Consider the following 22,464-nt stretch of genomic DNA (forward strand, 5'->3'; position numbering starts at 1 on the left):
TTTAATGAATAAATATAAGATAGTAGGTTGGTAGCCATGAGTCCACAAGTTTTTCTTGAAAAATCTGTTCATCATGAAGTCTAAACACTGATGTCCGCAGTGATTAACCAGGGTTGACATATCTGGTAAATGACATGTCAGCTCATATCTGTGCTTTTTAAGCTATTGTGCTCTTGGAATGGTTATTTTCAGATTTGCTGACAGAAAAAAGTAATGTCGAAACTCTTATATGACACTCAAGTCTCTTCTTGAATGTAGTGCTTATCTATCACAGTTCTATCCTTCTCCCACTCATTTCCCTTTGTTAACTCTGCCCTTCCTTTCTTCGTGGGTCCTGTGAGATAACCAGATCTGCGCACACTCTCACATCTTTGTCCTCTAATTTTATTCTACCTGAAAATCTTGCTGTTTCTCTTTCTGCCTTTTGAAATTCTACTTCTTGTTTAAGGCCTGATGATCCAGTTGCTGTCCTCTAAGAAACATTCCTTGATCCCCAAGTGACCATAAAGATTTTTTTTCGTAGTGTTATCAAAGAACTACTGTTTATCCATTGTAGAATTAAATACATTCTGCCCTGTGTTATAGTTGTGTGTTTACTCTTAAATTTATACTAGATTGTAAACATCATGAAGACTAAGACCTTGTTTCTTTATTTTCCCACAGTGCTTTGTACAGGGTAAATATTTGAGATCAATAATTGTCCTATGATACTATGATTAGAGACTGTATTTAGTGCAAATTATTTTTTAAATGGAAACACTGTAGAAAAAAGTGAAGAAAACATTAAAAGTGAATTTACCCTTGAGAAGACACTGGTCTGCAGATCATGAGAATAGTAATTAATATTCTGAGCAACCATCCATTTCTCTTAGCACTTGATATAATTGTATTTAAATTCCAGCAGTCTTTTTTAGGAAAGCTTACTATTTTTTAAAAAACCAAACATATGTTTGTTAATAGTTTTTATTGAGATAAAATTTACCTACAATAAAATCTACTTGTTTAATTCAGTATGTAATTCAGTGGACCTCAGTCACAGAGTTGTGTGACTGTTAACCAGTCAGTTTTAGAGCATTTTCATAACTCTATAAAGAAACCTAGTGCTCGTTAGCAGTCATTTTCCATTTCTTCCCACTCCCTAGCCCTAAGCAACTACTAAAGTACTTTCTATCTCCGTAGGTTTGCCTGTTCTGACACTTCATATAAGTCATATAATATATAGTCTTCTGGTATTGGCTTCTTACACTTAGCATAATGCTTTCAAGGTGTATTCATGTAACAAGTATAAGTACTTCATTTTTTATTGCCAAGTAATATTCGGTTATCTGGCTATGTACCACATATTATTTATGCATTCATTAATTAATGGGCTTTTGGACTGTTTCACTTATGGGCCACTATAAATAATGCTCCTAAGAATATTCATGCACAAGTTTTTGTGTGGATGGCCATATACTTTCATTTCTCCTGGGTATATTCCAGGTGTGGAATAGCTGGGTCATATGGAAACTCTGTGTTTTTCCTTTTGAAAAACGGCCAAATTGGTTTTAAAGTGGCTGTACCAGTTTGCATTCCCACCAGCAGTGTATGGCGGTTTTAATTTCTCTATATCCTTGTCAAAACTTCTTATCTGTCTCCCTAATTATAGCCATTCTAGTATGTGTTAAATGCTACACACTGTATGTGTGAAATCTTGTTTTGATTTGTATTTTCCTGGTGGCAGATATGTTGAACATCTTTTCATATGCTATCGGCTACTTGTATATCTTCTTTGGAGACATGTCTGTTCAGGTCCTTTTGTTCATTTTTCAAATCACTTGTTTGTCTATTTAATTTTGAGATGTAAGTGTTCTTTATATATTCTTTAAGGTCCATTAAGAGATATGTGACTTGCAAATCTTTTCTAATCTTTTTTTATCATAGTATTTTCTGACGCACAAAAATTATTTTGATGAAATCTGGTATATTTTTTATTAATGCTTCTATGGAAGAAACCATTGCCTAATCCAAAGTCATGAAGATTTATGCTTGTATTTTCTTATATGAGTTTTATACTTTTAACACTTATGTTTAAGTCTGTGATCCATTTAATTCTTATGGGTAGAGTGAATAATGGGTGAAAAACCAATGTTTATTTACAACTTAATCCATGGCAGTTAACTATTTATTTTAAAATATGCAATTTTACTTCATTATATATATATAAAACTTTACATTATATATATATATATATGGTTGCAATATCAGAGGTAACCAATTATGTAGGTAGTTTTAAACTGAGGTGTGGAGCAGCAATCAGAATATCTTGAATACTTGAAATCGACATGTGATACCAAAAAAAATTACTTTAGTCATTAGAGATTCCTTGATCAGATTTAAATCAGTACTTCCTAAAGTTATTATAAGTAATTTACCACATTTATAGATTTGATAATGATTAGGCCACTATAATTTTTCTTTTAACAAGTACGGACATAAACATAAGTCCAGTACTTCTAACTCACTTTTGTTCATTTATTCATCTCTTTTTGCTTGATGTTTTATATTTATGCTACTGAGAAAAATAACAACTTAAGAATGATTCTGTTGGGATTTGCCACAGAAATTATATAAGCTTTGATTGGCTGACAGTGGTAAGTTATAAACAGCAGTACCTCACAAAATACTAAAGTCATCTATTCATTGTAGTTTAGTTGTATTGTAGGTCCTGCCTCAGGAAAGTTTTCAAAATTCTCTAGTGTTCTAGTAGGCGGATTATAATTTAAACTGTATTTTTTCTTACTAAGTGAGATTCCTCAGAACTTTGTTAGACTATTTCTTAGTCTGTAATTCTCATATGTTCTTCTCAGGTTGCAATGAATGTGTATGAGTTATCATCAGCTGCTGGGCTGCCTTGCGAGATTGATCCTGCCCTGGTTGTAGCGCTCTCGTCACAGAAATCAGGTAAAATGCATTTTTAAGAGCTCAGAGGAAAGAGGAAGAACTACCAAAAAGAAACCATTCTGCCTTCTAAAATGGCGAAGTTGGAAATGCAGTGCACTTTGGGTTTTATTTTAAAGATTTTATTTATTTTTAGGGATAGGGGAAGGGAGGGAGAAAAAGAGGGAAACATCAATGTGTGAGAGGCACCTGATTGGGCACCTGCCCCTCAACCCAGGACCGTGCCCTGACTGAGAATCAAACCAATGACCTTTTGCTTTGTGGGACGATGCTCAACCAAGTGAGCCACGCCAGTCAGGGCTCCGGCCCACTTTCCACACTTGTATCTTTTAAGTAGTAAATTTCACATTACATTCGTATTTATTTTAGACAAAAAACATTAAGGATTTCATGAGATAATAAATTTTCTAAATTCTATTAAATAGAATTTTCTTGTAAAATAATTTTATCATCAGGAAATTTAGGATTCCAGTTATCCTAAATACTTTATCCTTATACTTTTTGCCCTGTAATCTTACAATTTAAAAAAAAGAAGAAGCCCTGGCCAGGTGGCTCTGTTGGTTGGAGCATCGTCCTGTACACCAAAAGGTTGTGGGTTCGCTTAAAACAGGGCACGTGCAGGAGGCAACCGGGCGATGTCCCATTCTCCTCTCTCTATGGATAAAAACATATTCGCAGGTGAGGGTTAAAACAAGAAAATATGAGAATTCCTTAAATATGCCTGAGTAACATAATGTGTGTTATTATATTACTATATAACATAATAGTAACATAATACAATATTATGTTGATACGAATAATATACATACTAATATATATTATTCATATCAATTCTGTAGGGGCTGAGTAGACTATCTTATACAAAAATTAAAAATAGCCTTTTTTGGGTTAGATTATCAACTCTTATGTTAACTCAATTTATATCAGCTCTTAACTGATTTTGAAAAAATACCTTGGTTTTATTTTTGGCTTTTTCCCCTTAGAAAACATAAGTCCAGAAGAAGAATATAAAATTGCCTGCCTCCTCATGGTCTTTGTGGCAGTTTCTTTGCCAACACTAGCCAGCAATGTGATGTCTCAGTATAGCCCTGCTATTGAAGGTAAGCAATGGTTTAAAATTATTTTGGCAATGGGAAGTTAGGAGTTTTGGTATGGTAGGTACTTTTCATACCTACTTATGGTAGGTAATTAATGTTCTTTTACAATAAAATATGGGTTACGTTTTCACTTACTATCTGTAACTTTGAATGGTCGATTTTTCTTTTTCTAAGCCCCAATTTTCTGATACAGGAAATGTGTATACGTGAGCTTATGGGTGCTTGAATTTGTGTGCATCAGGGGATGGTTGGTAAAGGAGTGTCCAGCTCTTAGGGTCATTTTAAGGTTTGGATAAGAAAAATGTTTGTAAAGCAGCTAAGCATTTCATTTTTTAAGTGTCTGACATTATAAAATGGACATAGGATTTCTTTTGGGGTCTCTGAAAATTTTCTTGTTTAATACGGACATAATAAGTGTTGCTCTCTTGCTAAGCCCCTTTTAAGAAGGCTGGTCCTCGTGAAAGTGAAAGGAGGCAGGTGAAGCTCAACCCAGCTTTTAATCACACCATTATTTATGTACATTGTGATGTCATTCAAGATCTGCCCTCCGTGTCTCACTGATATTTGGGGGTCACACAGAATAAACCCTGTTTGCACTTCCTCAGGGCACTGCAACAACATACATTGCTTGGCCAAAGCCATCAACCAGATCGCTGCAGCTTTGTTTACAATTCACAAAGGAAGCATTGAAGACCGTCTCAAAGAATTTTTGGCGGTATGTAAAATCAGTAGCAAAACTCATGACATTTTATAAATAAAGTTTAAAATAACTATAAGAAGTAACAGTAAATTCTCTTAATTAATTAATTTGGTGGGAGAAACAGGTAAGGCAAGACATTAAAATCTAGGAATAGTTAGTTTAGCATTTTTTCCCTGTGACTTTTTTTAATTCTTGAGCTCTGCAGTATGACCTGTTTTCTAAGCTGATGTTTGTAGTGCCCTAGAGCTTTGTCTAGGATTTAAAAGAGGAAAAAAAAACAAAACAAAGGAAAATTGAGGCAAAGAGAGGATGTTCCTTCTAAAAGGATATGTTTTATTTATTTTTGTTTATTTGGGGAAAGACAGTGGTAACAAACTCAAAAATAAGAATACTGCCTACCCCCAAAAGAGGGAGACTGCGCTAACTCTGCCCTCTTGGAGTATGTCTCTGCTTAGTGTAGCTTGCTCTTCCCAGTGTGCCTTCCCATATTTTACTTGAAGGAAAGATGCATCATAGGGTAACAAACATTATGATATTTGCTGCTTTTCAGGTTTATTCAGTGTAGCTTCTTTTCTGTTAGCTTTTTAGAAAAGTTTATTTTAAAAAAATTAAAGCAATTATAGTACTAACTTGAGAAAGTAACTTGTTTCAAAGAAAACAGTATTAAGATTTAAAATTTTTCTTTTCATTTTCTGTTTTTCCTTTATTCAAGACTTAGAATCCTCATCTCAGTGTTCCTATTAATTCAAACTCAGTGTGAAATTTTCTTCTTATTTGGGAACTAAGAAGTATAGTCAATATAGGTGTTAGGAAGATAAAAATAAATCATTTTTTTAAAGAAAGACCTGTCTTGAAAACAAAATCAGTTTTTAAGACCAATCAGAATATTTTATTATGTTTGTCTTTGTTCTACTTATACCTTAATAACTCTCTAAATGATTGCTTGAATATAAAGGATCTAAGGATATCTTATTTGTTAATTACATAAGCAGCTAAATGATTGAAATGTGTTGTAAGATGAAGCATACTGAAAATAAGTAACTGGTGAACATTTCATTTAAAAAACTTATTTAAAATGTATGCATACTTTTAAGCTTGCATCCTCCAGTCTACTGAAAATTGGCCAGGAGACAGATAAAACAACAACAAGAAATAGAGAATCTGTTTATTTACTGCTAGATATGGTAAGTCTCCTTCTGTTTTGTTTTGTTTTTTTTTGTTTTGTTTTGTTTCTTTGGAACAACAGAGAGGTTCTACTCATTCCTTACAGTCTTTTCTTTGTGTTTTATTGAATAAATAACAGTAAGAGCCGAGATGCTTTTTTGATCCCTTGTGCTCACTCCACACACTTTCTAAAATTGCTGAAAAGAGGACAGTCACCTATATTTTATATTAGAGTAATCATATCAGAAAACAACAACAGAAGATTAGTATTACCTATAAGGTGTTCTTTATAGTTTTCCAACCAGTTGGGAAACACTTGGGCCTTGTATTTTCCTAGTGTATTAGTTTCAGCTCTCCCAGTTTTCTTTAATCTGATTCCATTCCACCCATCTAATACAATTTTCTGTAATTCTCTATACTATGTTTTTTCTCTTCACTTCCATTCAGCTCTTTCCTCACTTAGAAAAAATTTTTTTACCTGCTGAGGTGTGTGTCTATCTTAATTAGTCAACATACCCCATAACCCAAATCTTTTTCCAGGTAGACTTTCCTGATGACTGTGGCCTACATTAATCTTTCTTCCCTTTTGGACTCCCCAGGGACTTACAGCTTCTCACCACTTTGAATTATAGTTGGTTTTATGTTTCATTTGGCTTTCTACATAGTCTTGGGTTCCCAGTTAGACTTCAAGATATGGCCCACTTTTAAATGCTTATATTTTACGTCTAATGTATTGTTGAAGGCAATGAAAGTACTCAGGATGTTCCTCTTGATTAATTTATGAGAATCATACACTGTGGCACATTTACCTTTCAGATTTTAAAATAAAAGGAAAATAATTTGTGTCTATTTTTAATAAGAATAATATAAGTTATGGCTTATTCATTGCTAGTAAATATTATTATAATAAATTACTTGAATTCTGATGCATTTTGGAATTTTTCAGATTGTGCAAGAATCTCCATTTCTAACAATGGATCTTTTGGAATCTTGTTTTCCTTATGTTTTGCTGAGAAATGCATACCATGCCGTCTACAAGCAAAGTGTTACATCTTCTGCATAAAATACCTACTTATTGAAGACAAGCACGCATTTTTGTTGCCTCAGTTTTACCTGTAAACTGTGGAGCTATTTTACCTTAAGGCCTGAAAAACAGTTTTGTGGATTATAAATTTCTTTCATATGGTTGTGTTTTCTGATCATTGGTTTCTTAATATTGTTGTACTACAATTACTTGGTTGATTTAGGTTGCACATTCACTGAATTCACAAAAATTATTCCTATAATTTTTAGAGTATTATTTGTTTGAAAAAATATACATTATCTATGTTTTTGATATTTGATAATGAAAGAAACCTTTGCTTGTTTATTTCTGAAAAAATTGTATTTAGTGATTATTTTAGATAGTGATATAGCATTCATCTGTGTGTAAATTATATAGGAAGAGTTCTGATCTGTACTTACGGTTCTTATTGAAGACAAAACTGGATGTGCATTTCTGTGATGTTATGAGTACATTCCTACTTTATTTTGAAACACTTGCCAAACTAAATACTGTAACACTGTATAACATTAAAAATGTTAAAGGACTGCTTAGTGTTAGAAGCAGACTACGTCCCGAAATTCTAAAACAACGACATATGTTGTTGCCTGTATAAAGCCTAGTGATAGTTAATTTTTAGACCAACTTCCATGGTGCCCTGTTGGCATCAGCACTACCATTGTACCCTGCTGTACAATAAACAGTCTTAGACATTTATCAGCTGTTGATACAAATGTTAGTCCCTAACCACTTTTTATATGTTTTAAATTTTTGAAATTCAAGTGTACCTGCCATAACATAAAATAAACACTAGTCTGTATCACATTTTGAATGATATCTTTAATTTGGGGTCCTCAGTGATTTATTTAGTTATATGAATGTTTCAAAGGGGGAAAAATTGGGACAACTGTAATAGCATAAACAATTAAAAAATACTATGAAAGTTTTAGTTTAAAATAAGCTTTAGTTTAGAAATATCTAAGTATATAGCATTTGATACTAGGTCAGCTGTATAAGGTTTGTTTAAATATTTGGAAAAACATTCCACTGGAAAAATATAAAGAATTGAAAATAAAATTATGTAACATTTTTGAAAATTAAGAGCTAAAAGAAAACTTTTGTGACATCAGCTTGCTAATTGTATCTATGACCAGATGGACAGCTCTTTGAAAGAATTTAAAAAAAAAAAAGGAATGATCATGGAACTAGTGAAAATGCTGTCCAGAACTGCACCAATAACAAAGGGGAAAGACGTGAAGGGTCCAGTCCATTGGTTGGTGGTCAACGTGGAGGGCGGAGCGGCTCAGTTAATTTAAAAACTGACCAGATGTTTTGCTCTTTGATTGGCATTATAAAGCCTTTCTCAACAGCTTTGTATCTGGTATATTGAGCTTCTGTTGTTCACAGCTTCTTATGTATACACTGATAGCTTGTGTTAAAAGTAAGCTGCTGTGAACTTAGTAATAACCTAGGTGTCCTAGGTTATTTGAGACCTAGGTAAAAATGGCTTTTCATTATTAAATATACAGAGGAAATAGAAATCTGTATCTTATAGTATTTTAAATGTCCTTAAGATAGCCCTGTCTGGTGTGGCTCAGTGGATTGAGTGCCAGCCTGTGAACCAGAGGGTCACTGCTCCTATTCCTAGTCAGGGCAAATGCCTGGGTTGCGGGCAGGGTCCCCATTGGTGGGGGGCGGGGTGGTGTGTGAGGCAACCACACATTGTTGTTTCTCTTCCATTTCCCTTCCCTTCCCTTCCCTCTCTTCCCTTCCTTCCCCATTCTGAATATGAATAAAATATTACAAAAATATATCATTAATATAGTTCTTGAGAGGGAATTGCTGCCCTGCCTGTCATTAATTCATTTTATCTTTATTTACTATAATCCATCTTACTTTATAATTCCTGTTACTTTATTTACTTCATAGACTGAGCTGTTGCAGGATCTCTTGTCACAGGGCATCCTCTATTCAGTCACTTTGAGACCAGTGTCTGTACTATTATCAATGAAAAGATACATGAAAACTTCAGGAGCTTAGAATGAAGTTAGTGCTGTTTAAGTTATTTTTTTAGCTGATTATTGTATTGCACAAATGTTGCCAACTTCTAACCCCCAAAAGATGGAAAAGTTTCCAAAGTTTAGTGTCATAGGGCTGGGGCTCTGGTATTCATTCAGGAAAAAAAGACTGTTGGGATCAGGCAAGAGAATGTTGAGTCCAGAAAAAAGTCAGAGCCTGCCTTGATGGGTCATACCTTCCATAGTGTCGTGATGGTGGTTGTGAGAATCCGATGCAGTTAAAGCAAGTATTGGCTGGATGAGATAAATGTAACTTAAGCAAACAGTACCCCTAACTAGTTTTGTATTTCCCCAGCTAGTAAAACAGTGCCTCAGAATTAAAATGAGAGCTGCCTTCCTTCTTCTTTAGGCTCTTATTTTCTCCTCCTTTCTTTCGTCCAACTTACCTCTTAATTTTCCCTGCCCTCTCTTTTCCAGAGGTAATCATGGAACTTGGCACATGTGCTTCCCATGAATTCCCAGTCTGGATCCTCCTGTTGGTAATTTTTACGTTCCTAATCATTTTCTATACCACTGTTCTATTCAGTCTTCAGCAGATATTTCAGGATGGCCTGGATCTAATGGTGAACACAATAGGAAAGTTCTCATTTTCAGTTGTGTTTGCAAAAAGCATGTAAGAAGTAGAAGGTATCAATTAGTGTTTCAGTCACAAGGAACACGAGGAGCCTCATTCAGGTAGAATAGTTAGCTCTTAGCTCTTTTCTTTTTCTGGTCTGCCATCTTCCTTGTTCTTTGCTTAGCAATTCAAGTACACAAATCCAATCTAATATTGGTCGATTATGAAGGAAATGAATAAATATACTGACATGTTGTGACATTGGTCTGAGAGTGAGTAAAGTGTACTGTATATCATCAGACCTTCTAAACTAAGCCCGAGTTCTATTAGGCAATGAACTGTAATCTAGTTAATTTTCATATAACCATGCCTACCCTCCTATTATAGTGCCTTATGAATTGGAAGATTTTAGCTTTGTCATTTGTAGAGACTTTTGTGAATCAGTAATCCTTAAAGCAGTGTAGCTTCTTACATCTGTCCTTCATCTCTTTACAGCTACTTGAGCACCCATTGTCATTTCACTTGATGGCCTTGGCCTGGATTTCCAGATAAACATCATGCCCTCAAAATTCTAAAGATTGCATGACATCTGTCCTTGGGGAAATAATTTGTTCGAAATGGAAATTTTAAGTGTTTGAATCTTTAGAAAAAAAGTATTTTTGAATTATTTGGTCCTATTGAATTGAGAACAAAATTAAGTAACATTTATTAACTCCGGTGTTATTTTCAGAGTTGATTTAAGTATATTAAACTTTCATTCTCGTATGAACCAAACTTTCTGTACACATTGCTGTCATTAACATTTGAGATCAAGCATGCTTAACTCTGGAATGTTTCATTTCCAAGAAAAGTTTTCAGCCTGTCATTCTGACCAGAAAATAACAAAACAGGATAAATTAGCACTCTAAAGTCAGAAACCTAGCCATCAGTCCATTCCTCATTTCTTCTTGAGTGCACCCCTTTGACCCTTCTGTACCAGCTTCTTTCTCAGTTTTGGGAGTGAGATGGATGGACAAGTTCCTGCTGCAGGAGCGTTCTGGTCAACAACCTCTTACGTGAGGTCCACAAACCTGGGAAATGGGAGACCTAGAGACAGGCCTCTACTGAATATGCAACCAGGGTGATTGCCATGTCTTTTTTTAAAAAGAAGTTGACAGTGCAAATGTTATCACAGAACATTTCCCCTTGTTCTTCAATCTGCTAGGCTTCTGTATACCAGTAAGTCTCCATCAGCACTTCTCAGGTTTCATGGTCGTTTTTAGATATGTCGATTATGTGACATATTGCTTGGAAACAAAAGGCCACCTGATGTTAAAACAAACCAGCTTACCATGCATTTCACATTTCCTGTAGGGAGATCTATGTATCTTGGCTGGTTTCACACTTTAACAGTAAAGTTAGTGCCTTAATCAAACCAAAGACTCCTCCATCAAAAGTTACTAAATTAAACCTCTCATTACATATGCAATATATCCAGATTGAAAGGATTAAAAACAAAATAGTTTAGAATTTAAAGCAGTCTTTAGATTGATTTTTCATATTTGAAAAACTGTAGTTATTTGCAGCATGAAATGGGGAGAGTAGATTAAAATATATCAAGTTTTATATGATAAAACATGCTTTGAACGTAATGGCTGCCTCTGAGTGAAAAATTGCATTTCTCAAAAGCAATCTATACTGACTCAGTAAAGTTCACTATTTAAATAGAAAGATCCATTGCTACTCTATTTCCATTCATTGCTAAATGATTTCAGAAACATTAAATATACAATTGTTTTATAAAAATATTGTTTGGGACTTTACAGAACTTTATGAAATATAACACTATTTACATTCAAGGTAGTTTCACACTGAAACAGACAATACTTCCTTAGCAGTCTAGACAAATTTAACTTCTTTGTCTCAACTGTTCTTATGCATTATTGCTTCCATATCTTGGCCTGAGTAGATTTGTGCTCTTATCAAAGGATTGTAGTCTATTTCAAGGATTTTACAAGATTTTTCATTCTAGAAATAATGTTAAAGCAAATGAATTTATAACTACAAATGTCTTGCTAAAAATAGAAAATAATGATTCTACATTAGATAAATTTCAACCCAAATTCCTTGGAATGACCTATTAATTTAAAATTTATATTTGACAGTTAGAATTTGGTACCCGTAAAACAAAAATATTACCAAATTTTTCGGACTGTAAGACGTACCTAGGTTTTAAAGGAGGAAAATAGGACAAACATTTTTGAAGCAAAAAACATGGTAAAATATTTAATGTAAATAACACAGGCCACCCCTACCCCACATACACACCAAGCCAGGTAAGCTACATTCAGACTATAAGACTTTACCCCCAAATTTGGAGGGGGGTGTGTGTCTTACAGTCTGAAAATATGGTAATTATTTTATGGGAAAATAATTCATAATAGAATGAAGAACCTCTAAATCTAGTTGTTTGTAGCTGTCATATAACAAGTATTTTCTAATTATACAGATTTATAAACACTCATCACCTGAAAGAACACCAGTGTGCTTATAATAAGGCACTTGGTATATAAAAAAGCCAACATATTTCCAAATCATATGTTTTTGTTACTGGTGTCTTCACCGTTAGATAGAATGGTTAGAAAAAATCTAATATTATTAACCAATTATACTCCTTTCCCCATCCTTTGCTTTTATTTTTTCCATATAACAGGACATAAACAGAAATGTAGTACGTGATCTGTTCAACACCTTTCCCCAATTTTCCAAGAAAATAATTTAAAACAAGAATAAGAAACTAAAAATGTATGTGCTGTGTTTGCAATAGACTGTCCTTGTAGAAGAGTGGGGAGGGGTGGCAGCGGCAGGGGTGGGGGAGTAACATCGGGACCGGTTTTCTGTAGCATATATTGAGGCACGTAGGTTAAAAGTTTGTTGGGCAAATTCATGGCTAGAGCAAATTAAGAGTGCACTTGGAGTTTTACATTTCTCCCAAAGCTGACTTCTCAGTCACACCCAATTAAATATTTCAAAATATGCCCTTAGTCACTGTTATCATCATCGTTGTCATCATCAGATACACCATTTAAAGTAGACTTCAGTGACTGACTGTAAGGGTCCAATCTAGTGGGCTGGCGTGTGGCCATGTCCCCAGTAGAAAGCAAGTCATAGCAGAAGCTACACGTCTGCACAGGCGTAGAGAACTGGCTGGGAAGACATCTCTTTTCAGAGCAGGGGCCACAGACGACAAAACCACACTTGCGGCAATGGTGTTGTGGATTAATGAGTGAATTTTGCTTTCTGAAAACGCAAACATAACGTTGCCCTCGAGTTAGGCACTAGACAGCAGCAAGTTCGTTACTGGGTGTCGTCCTACTTTTGGAGATGACATCAGTTAACACATTTATTTATGTGATTTACCCATTCTGGTTTCTCAGTGGCAGTGGAAGCATAAACTGCAAGTGATGTAGTTGGTGTCTTGATAAGCATCCATTCCTTAAGTTTTCCTCATCTTTGAGGAAATCAGTAGTGACATTTTCCAGAGGAATAATATGCTGTTTGTTATATTTTTGCTTATGGATGACAACATTGCCATCTATTGCCAAAACTACCTTGCTTTGGGCTTTGGGCATTTTTCTGCACAGCTTAGTCAATATTCCAATAATAACCTGTCTGGGTTGACCATCTGCGCTAAAAGGTTTTCTTCTATATTTATACATCTAGTATTGGCTTCACTGTTTGTCCAGCGATGCACTGTCTTGTTAATAGCACAGCTGGGTGTGGATAGCAACAGCGGTGGCCACTCGGGGTGTGCACAGCGCATGCTTGAAAGTGAGTCTTTAACCCTCTCACAGAGGTGTCCAGTCTATTGGTGTCTCTGGGCCACACTGGAAGAAGAAGAGTTGTCTTGGGCCACCCATTAAATACACAAACACTAATGAAAACCGATGAGTAAAAACAAGGTTTTAAGTAGATTTGCAGCTTTGTGTTGGGCGGCATTTATAGTTGTCCTGGACACCACCCCACTTCGGCCAGCCGGGCTGGCCTCCTCTATGTGCACACACGGGTGGTTGGCACTTCTTAGTGCGGTTGTGGGAGAAGCATGTTCATAGTGCACAAATTGACCAAATCAACAAAGGTTGAGTCTTGAAATTCATGTTTGACCAAGGCCTACATTGAAGATTACCATCACAGGCCACAAGCTTCTAAAATCCCTGGATAAGTTTTATTCAAAAATTATAATTCTACTACCTCATTTGTATTTTAAAGATTTTTTTCAAAGATTTTACTGATTTTTAGAGAGAGGAGAAGGGAAGGAGAAAGGGCGGGGAGAGAAACATCAGTGTGTGGTTGCCTCTTGCATGCCTTTTGCTGGGGACCTGGCCGGCAACCCAGACATGTGCCCTGACTGGGAATTGAACCAGTGACCTTTTGGTTCACAGGCTGGTGCCCAATCCACTGAGCCACACCAGCCAGGGCTGTATTTTAAAGTTTTAATGTAGTCGAGAGTCATTCATTTCTAGGCATTACCTCATTTACCCAATACAACCAAATCACTTAATAGGGATTATTTTCTTCATTTTCATAAATGAATGAGGACAGAGCCGCAAAATCACTGAGTTCCAGTGCTGAAATTAAAATATACATTTGTCGGATTTCTAGCCCATATTTCCTTTACTGTGTCATGCTGTTTCCTCAGACACTGAAAAAACATTTCTTCAGTCAATGACAACAGGCTTGGAGGTACCTGATCTAGTTCGACCTACTCAAGGGCTAAGTAATTTCAATGAAGCCACAGGGGAAAGCTGTGTGGGGACTGGAGTACTGTCACCTTCAGTCCTGCCACAGTGCTTCTATGTCATGCTCTCACGCGTGCTGCTAGTTACACAGTCAGAAGGGCTTCATCTTAGCAAACATTTACTCGTTCCTGCTAGGATTTTAGGAGTGGGTGTGGAAAATGGTGCCGTGATTTCAAGCAAATCAGGGGTTTGAATCCAGCTCTAGCACCAATGGACAAATTACTTGATATTTTTTTAGTTTGTTTCTTAGTGTAGAGTGCAGATAATATCTGTGTCAAAGAGCTAGTGTGAATATTAAAGTGAACGTGACTGTATGTGAATTGATGAGGTTGGGGTCTGCCACACGACAGGCATTCATAAATGGTGATTGGTTTTCTGATGTTATTAGGCTGTTTTTCACTTTTAATTGATTCTAGAGAGGGGAAGTGAGGGAGAAAAAGAGGGGGAGAAAAACACAGAAACACTGATGTGAGAGAGAAACATTCATCAGTTGCCTCTGGCATGCACCCTCACTGGGGTCCAGGAATCAAACTGGTGACCCTTTGCTTTGTGGGACTCTGCCCAACCAACTGAGCCACACCTGCCAGGGACAGGATATTGGGCTTTGCATCTTAATTGACTTCAAAGAGTTCATTGTGGTTTTATGAATAGTATAACATCACAACTTACCTTCACAAGAATGGCACTCAGCCTGTATTCCAGCTCTGGTCTGAAAGTCTGTTATGTTAAATGGAAAATAATTTTTTTTCTCATGTAATTGACATACAGTCATGCCAACGTTAATTATAAGGCTACACTACATAAACTTTATACTGTATTTTATATACTATACACTACAGATAAAAAAGATGTAAAGCTTATGTTTTCAAGTGTCACTGCAATACTCAGAACAATTTCAACAATTGCTCATCGGAAGCCTCTGTTCTCTTCCTCATGTTGCCAGCCTTGGGTGGAACGTTCTCGTGTTCTGGCTGGCAAACTCCTGCTTGTACCACAAACAGTGAGCTCAAACATCACCTCCCTTATCACACTATCCTGTGTTTCTTCTGATCCTGACAGACACCTTTATTATAGTGCTTATTGAATCATAGTATAATTGTTATGTATCTGTGTTTCCTTTGATTTTGGTAATGCCTTGTGGTCAGGGTCCATGTTTATTTCATCTTTCTGTTTAATCAACCTTCCAACCCTGCACTGCTCTCAAAAAATGTGCTGTGAGGTGGAAAGGCTGAGGGCTGGACAGATGCTGCAGAACCCCTCTGGTAAGGATGCCCTTTCTTCATATTGGAAGCAAATGGTTCTTTTTCTCTCTGTTCTTGTGGAAGGACGAGGTATATTGAAGTTTAGGTAGGTGGGGATTTCTTGCACCTGAAATGAAGGTAGCTCAGTAGTGACATGAAGAAGTGGTTTCTGTGACGTCTCCCAGTGATGTGTCTGAAGTATTTGGGGGAGAACATGCAGAATCTGAGCTTTTTTAAAAAAAGATGTTATTTTTAGAGAGGAGAAGGGAGGGAGAAAAGGAGAGAAACATCAATGGGAGAGAAACATTGATCAATTGCCTCTTGTATGTGCCCCGACCAAGGACTGAACCCAAGTACATGCTCTGCCCAGGTATTGAACTGACGACCTTTCACTTTGTGGGACAGTGCCCAACCAACTGAGCCACACCAATTCAGGCCAGAATCTGAGCTTCTTATATAAATAGGTATGAAGGCAGGAGATCAGTAAGAGATCAAAAATCTGTACCATGTTACAGAAAGTGATCCCCCACCCCCACCTGAAGATGTAAGTGAAATACAAAGAAGAGGGCCCAGCAGAGAAATTACAAAGTGACTGCTCAGGTCATTGTCCTGAAATAGAGAAGTGATCCTTTCAGTCTGGTGACTCACCTCTAACTGGAGTCAGTACTTCATAAAAAAGGCAGGAGCTTTGAGACACTTAACAGTAACCTTATCCCTTTTCAGAAGTACCTTCCATACTCAAGCTGGTCTGATGATCTTCTCGTGTCACCGGGCACAAGGATTAGTAGGCCTTGAAATGTTACCCTGTCCGTATAACTTCTCATCTCCTCTCAAGATTGCGCTGGCAATTTCCCTTGGCAGCTTATCACACCGTGAGGACCGACAAGGCTCGCAGGCTTTCAAGACAGCGGGACACCCTTGGGGAATAAATGCCTCTGATGCTGGAGGTCAGAGCACCCAGAAGGTAGAGGAATCAGCTGATGATCTCTTTAGCAAGTTCTGCTATTCCTGTGGCATCCAAGCCCAAGTCCAAGGTTTGCTGGCAAGTGAACTGAAACCATGATTCCTGTCCGAAGGATAGATCACACAGCTCAACTGTGTACTCTCTTCAGCTTTAAGCCTGCAACCTTCCAGAAGAGCACTCTGAACATTTGCGATCCGTACACAGTTTACATTTGGAAGACAGGTGTGGTGTTTCAAGAGTAGCTTTTGAATTCCCCACACCACCTTACAAAAAACGTACTGTAGGGATTCTGCTTGTGCAGTGACCTTGTCTGTGCCCTCTGGAGCAGAGGCTCCTACAAGTATGCACAGATGCATTTCTGAGTTTAACCGTCTCTCTGTGAGAGGGAGGTCACCTCAAGGGTTCGTGCTGTGTGCCACTCGTGTTTCCTGGGGAACACCCAGGTAGATGTGCTCGTGACATGTTCTGACAGCTGCCATGGTTGGATTCCCAGCTTAAGTGATCACATCTGGTCTTGGTTTGCTGCCCTTTACAAAAATTTTATTTATTTGAAAGGAAAAGTGGGGAAAACCTAATAAACGCTCCTCTGGGGCCTCTCCACAAGAACAAAGAGAAAATAATTACTTGCTCTCAACATGAAGCGAAGGGCATCTCTGCCAACAGATTTCTGTAACGTCTGTGTAGCCATCGACCTTTTCCATCTCACAGCATGTTTTTTGAGGGGAAATTGATTACAGGGGCATTCATTTCCTTTTTCAGTCTTTCAATTAACAATCGCATCCTTCCTGCCATTCTAAGTAGCTTAAGTTCTTAAGAGAATCAGAAAGGAAGAAAATACAGTGTTTCGGCCCTTTGAAAATGTGCAGAGTGGGCAAGGGTTTCTGGGAAATGACATATTATATCCCCTGCTTTCCATTTCAGCTGTTTTTATTAATTTTCCAAAGATTGATTTGATAAGACTTCATTATAAAAGCAATGCTTGAGTAGGAAATTTAAAGAAACATAAATTTCTAGCTTCGGTTTTCCCCCTCCTGGAGCGTTAACATACAGGCACACCCAGAAGGTTGCAGGTGTGGTCCCAGACCCCTGCAATGGAGTGAGTAGTAATCTTTTTTGCTGATGGGAGGGTTTTGCCTTCACTGCAGACCATGCGACATCTGTGCAGTGCGATAAAGTGAAGCACAATAAAATGAGGGTTCACCTGTATCTTCCAGAGTCCCAAACCTCAGCAACTGATTACTTTATCTCCCTCCACTTTCCTTCCCCATTCCACGTGATTATAAAACTCAAAAGAATAATGTATTATGTCATATTCTATCATTGGTTCAACAAATTTTATTTTTATTTTCTAATTTAATCTTCACTGTATTTTTCAACAAGTATTTTTAGATCCCTACTAAGTGCCAGGTACTAGGGCAAAATGCTACAACAAACCTGACAACTAAAAGCAGTTTCACTAGGCTTGTCCACACTTATCTGCCTGGTCACAGCTTTATCCTGGGGAGACACTCCTAATGGGGCTCCCTCCTCCCACTGGCACGCACTCTGATCCTGGTGCATAGCTGCTTCTCTCTGCTGCGGGTGGTAAGTGAGGGAGGAGACTTGATCCAAGGGAACTTCGTCCAATGACTTGAAAATACTGGGGTGTTTATTTTTGTACTTTTTAACATTTTATTGTAATTTTTTGCAATACTATTTAACCTCCTTTACACCTCCCTCACCCCCTGCAATCACCACACTGTTGCCCATGTCCATGGGTCCTTTTCCCTTTTTGTTCCATCCCTCTACCTTCTTCTTCGTTTTTGAATTGAATTTATTGGGGTGACATTGGTTCACAAAACCATGCAGGTTTCAAGTGTGCAACTCAACAAAACGTCATCTGCATGCGGCATCGTGTGCTCATCGCCCCAGCAAAGTCTCTTTCTGTCCCCATTTTGTCCCCATTTTCCCCCATTTTCCCACCTTCACCTTATGCTCCGCCCCCTTTTCCCTCTGGCTGTCACCACACTGTTATGTGTGTCTCTGTGTTATATGTACTTTTTGCTTAATTCCCTTCTCCATTCATCCATTTCTCCTCCCCTCTGACAGCTGTTTTTATCAGACTTTTCTGACGTGAATTAGTGTCCAGGCTGAGAGGTGTACTGGCTACTTACAGTGAAAGTCTCATGGAGTCAGAACCGGGACAGCCATTTCAGGGTTCCCTGTGCTCCCAGGTGATGAGGGAGGAGGGTGTCAGAGAAAACGGGTCAGGTGAAAAGGGTGGAGTGATCACAGGGAAAAGCAAAGAAGCCTGGCAGGGTGAGGGTCAGAAAGCATCCAGGTTCTTTATATACAGGAATTAATTCGACTAGATTTATATTTCTTATGACCTAATTTGTATTTCTTGTGCAGAGAATGTACTCAGTAAATATTAATGCATGGGGCACTGTATCCTAATTGCTTGGTGTGTACGCAAAGCAGATAGGGTCCCTGCTATCACAGAGTTTACAGTGTAGTGGAAGAGGCAGACTTCACATGTTTGATCTTGACCCTAACGTGAGTGTCGACACCCATTACAAGAGGCAGATGATAACACAGATGACTGTGCGGTGTTGGAGTTTCAGAACTGAACAGACGCTCAGGTGAACATTTCAGTGTTACTGATCATGGCCAATGGATACGTAAAAGCATTAGAAAATTAGTAAGATATCATTAGCAAATAAAACGAACTTAAGAACTCAACTTCAGCTGGATTTTTCTCCCCTCCCCTCCCCTCCCCTCCTTTCTCTTCCCTTCCCTCCCCCTTTTTCCTTTCATCCTTTTTGAAACCTGGCTGCAATACTAACTGTGTACTGAAATATGTGCTAAGCACATATTTTAATTTGATGCAGGGCGTGCATAACAAAATAAGTGAAAACTATAAATGTTAGAACACATGTATTATTTATTCCAGTGACTAAAGGATAATAAATCACCTTACAGGTAACGTTCAATTTTTTATCTCTTATAGGTAATGTGCCAAATATTTGCAATTCTCAACTCTATAGAATGAGGAAAAAGGTATTAACTTATAACATGGATTGTGGAACTTTTTAAACATACTTTCCTAATTCATACCTTCTCTCTCTTGCTGAAAAAATGACTGTCTTGAATATATTATTTTTACAAATCATTGGAAAAGAGTACTGCACAACGGGATTATTACAATGTGCCAAAAGATGGCACTTGTGTCTCATTGGCCTGTGGAGAGCTCCTGTGAAACCTCTTTGATCTTTGCTGGCTTTTCAGCTGAAAGGATTTGGACAGCTTTTTGGCACTGGCAAAGAGGGCACTCTGGTGGCTGTTGATAGTTGGTCAGTTTTTAGCAATGGATAAGAAGATCTTTGTTGAAGTCAATTTATTAATACATAATGGGCAACATGTTGCTATAAAGGCGAATGCATATTTCTCTCATATCAAGAAAAGCCCCCCATTTTCACCATCATCCAAAGATATTGAAAGGGGATCCACGTTTTCTTGTCCAGTATGCCCGATGCTGGGAGGCAGTGCTGCCAGCAACCCTCTGAGCTGTGGCGGTTTTCTAGGTAAGAGGAGGTTTTCACGATGTCACTGATACGGCACCGCTCAGCTGGACACGGGCTTCCAGAGCTAAGTGCGCTTGCTGATTTGTTTCCATTTCTCACTAGAACTGAAAGAATGCAAAGGCATGAAGAGTCTTTTGTGAAAAAAACGCATGAATAATGCAAAAGGCATCCCCAGAGCCTATTGTCATGTACCACTGCAGTTACTGCTTTTTAAGAAAATCACGGAAAACTTAAATTGAAAAAAAGTATAGCCATCCCAAGTGTGTTGAGGCAGTTAAAAGGCACATGAGGGAAGCTTTCCCCTGAAATGCATTTTCTCAGGAGACTTTTTCTCTTCAGCTCTATTGACATATAGTTGACATTTAACAATTATATGTAAAGGGTTTTTCTTTTAAGTTTAAAGCGCACAGGGTGTTGATTTGATTCAGTTGTAGATTGCAAAATGACGACCACCGTGGCATTGGCTAGCACATGATGTCACATAATTACCACTTTATTTTTGTGGTGAGAGCATTGAAGATCTATTCTCTCAGTAACTTTCAAGTATGTAGTAGAGCATCATTTACTATATTCACTATGCTGTGCATTATTGCACAGAATTCATGAATCTTATAGCTCCAAGTTTGAATCCTTTGGCCAATGTCCCCATCTCCCCAGTTCTGTCCCCCAACTCCGTCCCCTAACCCCTTTCCCCTGGTAGCCATCTCTCTACACGCTGTTTCCGCAACTTTGGCTTTTTTAGATTCCACCTGCAAGTGACATCGTACAATCTTCATCTTTCTTTGCCTGACATATTTCACTTAGCATAATGCTCTCATGGTTCTCCCATGTTGTCACAAGTAGCAGGATTTCCTTCTTTCTCATGGCTGAATAATATTCCATTGCACGTGTACAGAGGTATTTTATTCACTCATCTGTTGACGGACACTTAGGTTGTTTCTCTATCTTGGCCATTGTAAACAATGCTGTAAAGAACAAAGGAGTGCAGATATCTCTTCCAGATTCTGTTTTCATTTCTTTGGGGTGTATACCCAGAAGTGGGATTGCTGGATCTTACGGTAGTTCTATTTTTATTTTGTTTGAGGAACCTCCATACCCGTTTCCACAATTGCTGTACCCATTTTCATTCCCACCAGCAATGCACAGGGTTCTCCTTTCTCTATATATTCACCAGCACTTACAGCTCATCTTTTTGACCTTTTTGACCTTTTTAAATTAAATTTATTGGGATGACCTTGGTTACTAAGATCATGCAGGTGTCAAGTGTACATTTGTATGATACACGGTCTGTATATTGCATTAACAGGTGTGAGGTGATATGTTATTGTGGTTTTGATTTGCATTTCCCTGATCATTGGTGATGTCAGGCACGATTTTATGTACTCATTGGCCATTTCTGTGTCTTTTTGAAAAGTGCCCATTTGGTTATCCTACCCATTTTTCAACTGAGTTTGTGTTTTATTTTCACTATTGAGTTATATGAATTCAAAATATATTTTGGATATTAACCTCTTATCAGACATGAGATTCAAAAATATTGTCTCCCATTGTAAAGTTTGCTTTTTTATTTCATTGACTCTTTTGCTGTGCAGATGGTTTTGAATTTGATTTAGTCCCACTTATTAATTTTTGCTTTTTGTTGATTATATCTGGTCTCATCAAAAAAATCATTGCCATGGACAATGTCAACAATCTTTTTCCTTGTTTCCTTCTTGCAGTTGCACAGTGGCAGGCCTCCTACTTAATTCTTTAATCTATTTCGAGTTAATTTTTGTGAATGGTTTAAGATAGGGGTCCAATTCCATTCATTGGCATGACGATATCCAATTTTCTCAGCATCATTTTTGAAGGGAACTCTCTTTTCTCCATTGACTACTCTTGGTTGCCTTGGGAAATGTTAATGGAGCATATGCATGATGCTCAGTTGATTTGAGCAGGTTTATTTCTGGGATCCTGATTCTGTTTCAGAAATGCCTGAGTTTCCCATTGTATAAGGTTTGGTGGGATATAAAGGCTACTTCCTACCCTAGAGGTCTACTGTCAGAACTTCCTGTGTGTCTTTTGTGGGGTAAAGGACTCAAGCTCATCTATTTAGATGCATCTACCCTGGGCATCACTTGAAGATGGTGATGCAAGAAAATAAGGACACCAGAAGTCCTTTCTGGCCGCGTTGGAGGTGGTAGCCTCATCCCATTTCCCAGGGCAGTGGCAGCAGCATTGTCAATAGTGATGCTCGGAGTCCACCTCTGGCAAGCTGTGTTGTCTGGTGTCCAAGGGGGTGATAGTGGAATTTTCTCTGGACCATTTCTGTGGCTTAACTTCGACTGCTTCGGGCTGCTCA

At 37.7% G+C, this 22,464-nt stretch overlaps 1 protein-coding gene and 1 pseudogene across 5 annotated transcripts in view; one reads left to right on the top strand and one right to left on the bottom strand.

Moving 5' to 3' along the window:
• The window catches only part of NCKAP1 (NCK associated protein 1), a 102,610-nt gene extending 94,847 nt beyond the window's left edge, over positions 1 to 7,763 (top strand). For all 5 annotated transcript variants that reach the window (XM_037044330.1, XM_037044331.1, XM_037044332.1 and 2 more), the window contains 5 exons: positions 2,850 to 2,943; positions 3,924 to 4,040; positions 4,643 to 4,752; positions 5,832 to 5,921; positions 6,848 to 7,763. In XM_037044330.1, the coding sequence (XP_036900225.1) occupies positions 2,850 to 2,943; positions 3,924 to 4,040; positions 4,643 to 4,752; positions 5,832 to 5,921; positions 6,848 to 6,964 (528 nt within the window). In that variant the 3' untranslated portion in view covers positions 6,965 to 7,763. The remainder of the gene's footprint in view (positions 1 to 2,849; positions 2,944 to 3,923; positions 4,041 to 4,642; positions 4,753 to 5,831; positions 5,922 to 6,847) is intronic.
• A 4,683-nt stretch (positions 7,764 to 12,446) lies between these two features.
• On the bottom strand, positions 12,447 to 13,379 carry LOC118985997 (pleckstrin homology domain-containing family F member 2-like; annotated as a pseudogene).
• Between the last annotated feature and the right edge of the window lie 9,085 nt (positions 13,380 to 22,464).

This window comes from Sturnira hondurensis, unplaced genomic scaffold (genome assembly GCF_014824575.4).
Source record: "Sturnira hondurensis isolate 20B ecotype Veracruz unplaced genomic scaffold, ASM1482457v3 Scaffold0004136, whole genome shotgun sequence".
Lineage (NCBI taxonomy): Eukaryota > Metazoa > Chordata > Mammalia > Chiroptera > Phyllostomidae > Sturnira > Sturnira hondurensis.